Below are 9,355 nucleotides of genomic sequence, written 5' to 3'. Positions count from 1 at the left end.
AAGCTGAGTTATAAATTAAATTAAAAATTATATTTAATTAAAATATTAAATAAAAATTAGTATCGGTGATTTGTAAAAAATAATAAAAAAGTTATACAGAGATTTTTTTTAAAATTCTGAAATGAATGATATTTTTTTATAATTTTGAGATGTATTAATGTGGTTGGAAAAAAAAAATCTCATTTACAGATCTGAAAGGTGAAAATATCGTAGTCGCCCATTAAAACTCTGCTGCGCATACGACGATAAACAATCATGAAATCTTTTATTGACCAGTTGATTATTGACCTCATCCTTTTTTTTTTTTTTATAGAAATCCTGTATGAAACTTTGATAAAATTAATAAGAAATAAAAGAAACTTTGATCGGATCCACCTCCGTACATAGTCTTCCATATTCCATGAATAAACACGCACCGATTTTTTTTTAAGGAAGAAAGAACAGAAACGAATTTTGCAACCCACGCTCCCTAATCAACCGCGAGCTAGTTCTCCAACACGAGCAGTTCTGGCTCCGCCCAGTCGTCACGTGCAACGCCCATCTTCCTCGCCGCTTTCAGTCTACGTCGTCGGCTCTGTTGCGTCGCCGATCGAGTGACGCCCTTCTCCGCCACTACAAACAGAACCCCAAATCAATAAATCCCGCACTAAACTATCAAGGCATTCCTAAAATTAAGAAACCAATCGAAAACAATAAATCATCACTGTAGATCGTACCCACGGCGGGGTCGGATCGCAAGCCCCAGCCATTTATCGCTTTCAGATCTGAATCTGCCCGACAACGCGGCCATTAATTAATTACTGATTTGAAGAAAAAGAAGAAGAAGAAGAAGAAGAAGAAGATCAGAGAGAAAGAATAAGAAAGTAACCTTGGATAAGCGAACTTTGGGGATCGTGGGAGAGGAGGTAGAGGACGAGGATGCAGAGGATAGTGCAGATGGGAATCAAGTGAATGGAGCGTTCCGCCCTCGAACTGGTCCGGATCGCCTTATCCTCCACCGCCTCCATCGAGGGTTCGTGAGGATGTCCACCGAGGCTTTTGCGCTGGTCGTCCATGCCGGAGACGAGGAGCTTGGGGCCAGGAGATCCGAGGGATTGCCGATGCATGGCGTTGCTTGATCTGCGTGCTAGCTGCCGATGGAGCTGGAGTGGCAGCTGGAGAAAAACGGACGGATCGAATTTATTAATTTTAGAAAGGAAAGTGGAAAGGTACATTAAAATTTATAGCTGTCAGTATTTTGAGTTTTAGGAAGGAAGAAGGGTTTCCAATTAGTTTAATGCGGCCGCGAGAGTTGTGCCTCGCGTGAGTGAACGTTGCTTGAGATTCTGCGGACGTGCAAGTTAACGGGTTTGAAAATGGAACGTTGAACCACCGACGGTGGGGAGCCCTGTTTGCCAAATTTATTTAATTTCAAACGGGTATCGAAAGGCACTGTAGGTGTCATAGAAAGCGCTTAGGGAATGGTTTAGAAGCCTAATATATTTTAATTGCACGTCTCATTTGAATTTTTTTTTTATATAAATTTATCATAACTACTACTTGGATAATTATTTAGATGCTTATCACTGTATCATAACATATTTGGTGTGGTAGATATAGATAACTTATACGTGCCATCACCGAATCGTTGGTCGGTCAGGAGTCAAATTGATCAGTGTCAAGGGTCGAATATTAATCTAGTCGGTTAGGAGTCAAATCGTGTGAATTCTCTATTTGGCATTGGTTCCTCCATGATAATTACTCCCGACCAATAATAGGCGAAGGGGTTGAAGTCACCTCAACGAAAGGACCACTAAGGTGGAATTAGTAGGGGAAATTGAAGAATGACTCTAATTTTGCTTGAGATCATAGTTATGATCTTGGAAGATGTTTGGTTTAAATAATCACATAATTAGGATATAAACTTATTTATTTGAAAGTTTTAATGAGTAACCTACTTTAATATTTTACTGTTGATATAGATATAGTTTAAGGGTCTATATATAATTAAGAGGGGGAGGAGGTCTTTTCACTGTGTAAAGCTTTAAGGAGGAGGAGGTACTATGGAGGGGGGGTTCACTTCGTGGTTTTGGGGGCTGCTCCTTCGTGTTCTGCTCTGCCGCCATCATCTCACGCGAACGCCACCACCTCCTCTTCATGTCACCACTGCTGCTTCTCCTTCCTCATTGGCAAACCACCGCTCCCTCTATTTCTCTCTTGCTCACTCCATGCTCTGCTTCCTGGGCCGCGACCATAGTCACAAGTATGCACACTGCCACCGTTGATCGGTCGGCGCCATCTCGCTAGAGGCTCTCGCCGACACCTCGCCAGAACAAGGAGGAGAACCAATGCCTCCTCCCTTATGTAGGCTGATGTCGTCAACGTCGTTGGGCTGCCGCCCACCTCTAACTCTCCCTCGCCGCCACTCTCTCCCCTTTGAGCGATCACCCCCTTTCTCCCATTCACGCACACCGTAAGCGACGCAAGTGGCAGTCGCCTCTCCTCTGCACTAGGATGTGGTCGACTCCACCTCCGACGTCGCCGCTCTCTCTCCCTCAAGCGGTCGCCCCCTCACTTCCGTTCACACACGCTTCTACCATCACTGCTTCTAGACGTCACCGACACCAACAGCCACTTCCCTCCCCTCTCCTCTCGTCGACAGCGCCTCTGTTCCGGTCTATAGTCCCGGTAAGCAATCACCAACCACCAACGTCGCTACTAGCATCACTGTCGGCGCCCTTGCCGCTGAATCTGACCAACGGACACCCCTATTGGTAGATCTGAGTGACCGACGCCCTTGCCTTTAGATACGACGCTAATCCGCTGAATCCTGACCATCCAGCATTTCGCTCGACCCTTCTGATTTAGCCCATCGCCGGCCTTTGAGCCGCTACTATTCTCGACCTTCGCGTTATTGTCGTGTTCCAGCATGTGTGTCGTGTTTCGGTCTGCGTGTCGTTATCTTATTCCGGCCTGCGTGCCAAAGCCACATCCTGTCCTGTGCGTCGATGTATTATCCCGACTTGCGTGTCAAGGTCACATCCAGTTTCGTGTCATCGCGTTTGGCTCCATGTCGTCATATCCAACTTTGTAGCATGCTCAAAGTCATCTACTCTTCCAAGCCGCGACAACTCGAGTAACATCCCGACCAGCTCGCCGATCTACCTGAGGGCGCCCCCTGGGTCAGTGTATATTCTCCGTACTCACTCTACATTCATTTCATTATTATACGTCTTAATCTGTTACTTATACACTCATTGGATTTGTCTCGAGTATCGGGGTAGCAGGGACTGGGGTGACCCGGTCGCTGACTACAGGTAGCGTTGACCAGAAGATTTCTGACGACTTGGTCAACATAAAAGTCATCTCAGCATACTCCCTCCGGAAAATCATGATTCGGTCAACATTCCATTGACCTCACCCGATGGTCCGTCCGACTCAGATTCCGGACAGGATCAACTGTATTATCCTCACAAAACCAACTATATTTATGTTTTTTTTTATTTTTTTTTACTTTTAATGTGTTTTTTTAATATGTTTTTACTTTTCTTTTTTTAATGTTTTTATGTGTTTATTTCTATTTTTTACTTTAAAAAAATATTATTATTTTTCACGTTTTTTTTCCTTTTAAATTTTTTTAATATTTTTTCTTTACAGTTTTTTTTAAAAAAATATTTTTCTTTTATCGAAGGATATTTTTGATAAAAAAAAACCGTTAAACTTGAAATTAAGGAAAATTTTAATTTTATGAGGTTTTCTATTTCTAGACTACCCTTTTACTTATGTGTGAACATTACATGAGAATCATCGATTTGATAACCTTAAATAAATAACTAAGATTATCAAATATAACTCCCAATTACATACCCACTAAAAATTTCTCTCCCCACTCACACCAGCAGGTACTTAGATATACAAATAACTCATTTTCTCGCAATTTCTACTTTGGTTTTGCTTCCACTTACACCTTAGTGGCTTAAATATTAGAGGGATTTTGTGGACAACTCTGACATCCTATGATGTTTGCTCTTGTGTGCGTCGATTGGACCACAAGATGCGAGTCGGACGACATCCTCACCTTGACATCTCCACGGCAAATCTTTGCATCATTATCGCCACCTCAATGTCCACGTCAACAAATTGATTTCCACATCATCATTTTTAGTGTCGTCCGCAGAAAATCAATTAAATCGAGTTAAGATGTGGAGATGGTGACTATTAGGATGATTAATTATATAGATCTTGAGTCTTCCACTGATTTTGATGTGATTAGTGTGTGACTAATAATTAACGTGAAGGATAATGAGAGATCTTATAAGAGTAAATTCCAAATAAATGAAAAGTTTTAAATAAATGAACTTTAAAAAAAGTGATTACAGGAAAAATTGGGTAGACTAAATATTAGGCATTGTATGTTGTTTGTAATTTTATCTTGTAAGAAGATGGAGCTAGATAAAGACTAAAAGAATATGAAGACCGAAACATGTCTATGTGACCGGACCATATTCAGGCGACCAGACCATATTTGGGCAACTAAAGTCTCAAGGTGATATTGGATCCGAACGGGGCGGTCAATGGATCAGGATCGACAAAGCTAGTTATTTTGTCTTGCAAGAAGATGGATTTGGACAGAGACTCAAGGATCCGAAGATCGAAACATGTCTTGGCAATCAGACCATGTTAGAACCCTTGGAACAAGTCTGGCGATCGGACCATATCCAAGCGATCAGAATCTCCAGATGTTATTGGATATGAGTGAAGCGGTTAATAGATCAAAATTGACCAAGCTCAATGCAATCGAGTTGGTCAAGCCAACTTGAACTGGAGTAAAAGAGGATCAAATTTACAATCAAGTCAACAAGGTTCGGGATACCGAAAGGGCTTTCAAGTGACCAAACAAGTGTTGATAGAGTTCTATAAAAGGAAGGTCGAGCCAATTTTTTGAGACATCATTTACATTCATAACTCGCTCTGTGCTCTCTGATTCGATGTTTGTCAAACGATAGAGGAAGTACTAGGAGGGTGCAGTTGCATTCAGACTTCTAGAGCATCTTCATAATCATTTTTGTCTTTATTTTTGTGCATCATTAATATTTTTATTGTGTTTGTGATTGACAATTTTGTAAGAAGTTTCTCCACAGGCAGAAGGTGTTTGAAAAGGAGAAAGATAAGTGCTTGCGCTCAAGATATAGTCTAAGCAATCATAGGGGTTTGTGAACTAAGTAAAAAATATTGTGTGTTATTCTTTTCTTTCATATTTCCACTGTATACTAATAGTAGAAAAATAACTTTATCAAAAACATGAAAAAGAACATATGCTATTCACCACTCGCCCTCTCTTTCTCTAGCATGCGATCCTACACTAGTCTCCCTAACCTACTAAGATTTCCATCTATACAAGATCCTTCTTGGACTTTCATACTGAGCATCCAACCTTGGCTTGTTGGAATTTCCACCTAGACAAGACTCCTCTTGGAGTTTTATGTCGAGCAGCATCTGATTTCCTTGACCTACTAGGATTCTCACTTGACAAGACTCTCTTCTACTTTCATGCCCATCATCCGACATTTCTCACTTGTTAAGACTTCCATGTACTTGTCAAACTATCTACACCTACACACTGGACACACCATATTAGATCACCTTAAATACCTTACTTAACCCATGTTCCAAATATCAAACTCATGAGTACGATTGCATCAGCACTAGCATCTAGCTTTCCTCAATGTACTAGGAGTTTCACTTTCTCAACCTTAGGCGACCTGCTAAGTCTTTTAATGCATAAAGTTCACTTATCTAGGATTTTTACTTTTTTTTTTTTTTACATTCAATTATCCTTGATCTGTTGCAGGGATTTCATCATCATCAAACATCTAATTTCCAATGACTTGCCTCGACTTTCATCGCCTACCTAATATTAAGTCATTCTTAACCTATTAGGACTTCATCTACCAATCTCTATTGAACTTTATCATTGCTAAGCGTCTAATCTACCTTGATCAATTAGGTCATTTCCTTTTCAATTTCCTATTAGACTCTCTATGTGACCCTCATTAGACTTCGCAATTGTTAAATGTCTAATCCACCTTAACCCACTTGGTTTTCTTCTACTATTAAGTACAACACACAGTGCTCAAACATAAAAATCTTAAACCATGGTCAACTATAACGGGTCAATCACATCAATATTTAACCTATCTAGCTTGAATTAGTATTCAAATTCTTCTCGATTCATTAAATTCACTCAATTAATCTACATGGAAAATTTCAACCTATCTATATAAATAGTGCCCCCACATCTCACATTTGAATGGTGGACTCCACTGATCCGGTGTAGACTCCACCATCCCAATATGAGAGGTGGGGGTACGTACTATTTGCATAAACAAGATCGAATTAACCCATCTACATAATGGCTAGCTACGTACCCAAAGTTTCCTTGAATCATTTATTTATCTTACTTATGTAGGCTCAACTTGTGTTGAAGATCCAATATAAGTCTTCAAATTTTAAATGAACATAACTTTTGACTTGAGACTCGGAATTAGACTCTGTCTGTCATCACGCATGTAGAATTCAAAAATTTACATTTGTTACAAGTGAAACCGTAACTTTCAATTTTCAACCTCAAATTCCGACGTTTAAACTCTTTTTAAGGTCTTTTTGTAATTTTTGGTAATTTTTATTTTTTTTTGGGTATTTAGGATAATTTTCATATTTTTTGTATTTTTAGATAGGATTTGTCTTGATCTGCATCTTAATTTGAGTTAAGATCGTTAAGTTAATTATTTTTCTTTTCGAACAAAAATTTATTTCCTTTCTTTATAAGATTGTAATTAAGATATATTAATTATATTTATTGGATCCTTATTTGAGTCTTAATTGCGTGTGGTCTATATAAGAAAAAAAATGTGGAACCGCCACATCAGCGGCCCCCCTAGAGCCGGTCCCACGGATATGGAGGGAGGTAAATGCAGGTACACAGGTGGAAAGTGCATGGCGGAGACGTTAACCCCAGGCAGTGACACCCCGGGGATCGACCCCTGGACCTTTCAGCCACAGAACCATGCACTCCCCATGCGTGTGGTCTATATAAGAGTCATGTTTAGATGTTGAGAGATTAACCTCTTAAGTTTTAATAAAAAAATTTCTTCTTAGAAGTTCCTTTTCTTATTTTCTTCTCAGTTTTTCCTTTTCATGTCAGCTCACAGGATAATCGCTATCTTGTCCGGCGTCACTTACATAACTTATATAGTTTCCTTGAATCATTTAATTTCCTTCGCTTGCTCTATTCGCCCAATATGTTATAAGAAGAATAAGAATCAAACAAAGAAAGAACAATTAAAATTGATGTTTAAAGTTTACTCTTTAATCAATTACTAAATCTGAAAATACTAATTTCTCGTAAAATCACTACGAATAAAATAATCATCAGCACCACCACCTGCGTCCTAATTCTACTCATAATTAGTTTGAAATTTGTCTAGACAAATCGATGAATTCTGAGTGCGTGCGTAGAGTACAAGTGACATTATTGATCAAGACTCTTTAATTGGCACGTCGAGGGCCTAATGCACACGGATCGAGCTACGCCCTTGAGACTTTCTTCCTCATTAATGTGCCACTTAAGGAAACCATGCACGCCCAGATACGATTCAATTCTAAATCAAATATTAAATTGTGCACGTTGCAGTCGTAAAGTTTACTGAATTTATAAAGACAACCTTTTCGTTGACCCAGCTATGTGTGTGCTTATATATATATAAAGGAAGTAGTAGTAGTAGATAGTTAACAAGCTTCATCGTCCCCAAATTCCTGTGTAACTTAATTTTAGGAATTAGAAGGCCATTTGCTCGATCGGCAAGAGGATCCTGCTTCCTCGACAGTACCTCAGTAAGATTCGATCTATAGATTTCTTTGCTGAAATTATTCATAGTAATTAATTAAGATGTGCATATTAATTGTTTATCGATCGATCAAGAAGGCGATCGAGCGAGGATGAACCGCAACAGGAAGGGACAGAAGCTGGACCTGAAGCTGAACCTCGCGCTGATACCAAGTAGAGTGGTCGACGAAGCCTCCCCCCATGGTTGCCTTTCGTCCCCATCAGCCAGCTCTTGTCTTTCGGCGGAGCCCGATCTGGGTCTGCGTTCGCCGATGAGTCCCGAGGCGACGACGTCGTCGATGGTGCTTGCCGGCTGCCCGAGGTGCCTCATGTACGTCATGTTGTCCGAGGATGACAAGAAGTGCCCCAAGTGTGCTAGCACCGTCCTTCTCGACTTCTTCCATGCTGCTGCCGGAGGCGCCGGCGCCGGCGCCGCCAGAGGCAGCAAGCACGTCGACAAGAAGACCCGGATGAGCTGACTAATTCTTCTTCTTTTATCGTTGCTATTTTGTAGTCTTCTGATCGATTAGAGAATCCCGTTTTCTTCCTATGAGATGTTGATTTCTCGTGAAGCTCCAATCCTGCGTCCCTCTTTCATAATTGCCTATTATGCATTGGATAAATAAATATATTATAATATGACGTATAATTAACTCTCATTATTAAAAATATAATAATTTAATCCACTGTAATTATGATATTTATTAACATGATATTTTATTAATAATGAAAACCAAAAGGAAGATTAAACTGCTTGACTTCAGATGATTTAAGTGGTGTTTAATTCTTTCCTACTTATCGAAATAGAATTAGAATCATAATATTATGAAATGAGAATCATCATAAATATGAATATTAATCTTAAAAATAATATTTGATTAATTGAATATATTTTCTATTTAAATCAATTAAAATTTTTTTTCTTTAAAAATTAGATGCGTGAGAAAATGATAGGAGAGAGCATTGGTGGCAATAAAGTGAATAAGCTCGCAGGAGAGAGCATGATGAGAGGGAACGAGGAGATAGAAAATGTGATGAGAGAGAAAGGGGAATGAGAGAGAAAGTGTGATAAAAAAAAAAAGAAGAGAGTGTGTGATGGAAGAAAATGAGAAGAGAGTGTGTGATAAAAGAGATTGAGAAGAGAGTAAGTATGATGAGAGAGAAAGTGTGATAAGAAAAATAATGAAAGATAGTGTGATAGGAGAAAAAATATTATGGCAAAAAGGCGAATATGCTCGCCCCCAGCGCTCTCGCAAACCCATCCTAGGGCCAACATGATGAGAGAGGATGATGAGAGAGGAAGTGTGAAGGGAGAGCGAAGAGAGAGAAAGTGTGATGAGAGAAATTGAGGAGAGAGTGTGTATGGTGGGAGAGATTGAAGAGAGAGAAAATATGATGAGAGAGAATGAAGAGAGAAAAAATATGATGAGATAAAATGAGAAGAGAGGAAGTGTGATGGGACGAAGAGGATGAGGAGAGAGAAAGTGTGAT

The 9,355-nt window shown here is 39.7% G+C and overlaps 2 protein-coding genes across 3 annotated transcripts; one reads left to right on the top strand and one right to left on the bottom strand.

Moving 5' to 3' along the window:
* Positions 1–280: 280 nt before the first annotated feature.
* On the bottom strand, positions 281–1,313 carry LOC121983331. Of its 2 annotated transcripts, none has more exons than XM_042536267.1 (3): positions 869–1,313; positions 717–764; positions 281–612 (listed from the first exon to the last, which is right to left on the bottom strand). In XM_042536267.1, exons 1-3 carry the CDS (start codon positions 1,212–1,214, stop codon positions 485–487), a joined length of 522 nt encoding a protein of 173 aa, XP_042392201.1. In that variant the 5' UTR covers positions 1,215–1,313; the 3' UTR covers positions 281–484. The 2 variants fall into 2 exon arrangements, with proteins under 2 accessions (XP_042392201.1, XP_042392200.1); XM_042536266.1 differs by having other exon boundaries at positions 717–770; positions 869–1,300.
* Positions 1,314–7,977: 6,664 nt separating this feature from the next.
* LOC121980102 (protein GL2-INTERACTING REPRESSOR 1-like) lies at positions 7,978–8,343 on the top strand. The gene has a single exon (XM_042532069.1). It carries the CDS (start codon positions 7,978–7,980, stop codon positions 8,341–8,343), a length of 366 nt encoding a protein of 121 aa, XP_042388003.1.
* The last annotated feature ends 1,012 nt before the right edge of the window (positions 8,344–9,355 follow it).

Source organism: Zingiber officinale, chromosome 5A (assembly GCF_018446385.1).
Source record: "Zingiber officinale cultivar Zhangliang chromosome 5A, Zo_v1.1, whole genome shotgun sequence".
NCBI lineage: Eukaryota > Viridiplantae > Streptophyta > Magnoliopsida > Zingiberales > Zingiberaceae > Zingiber > Zingiber officinale.
Note: the sequence above shows the minus strand (reverse complement) of the source record. Positions and strands in the feature narration are given on the sequence as shown.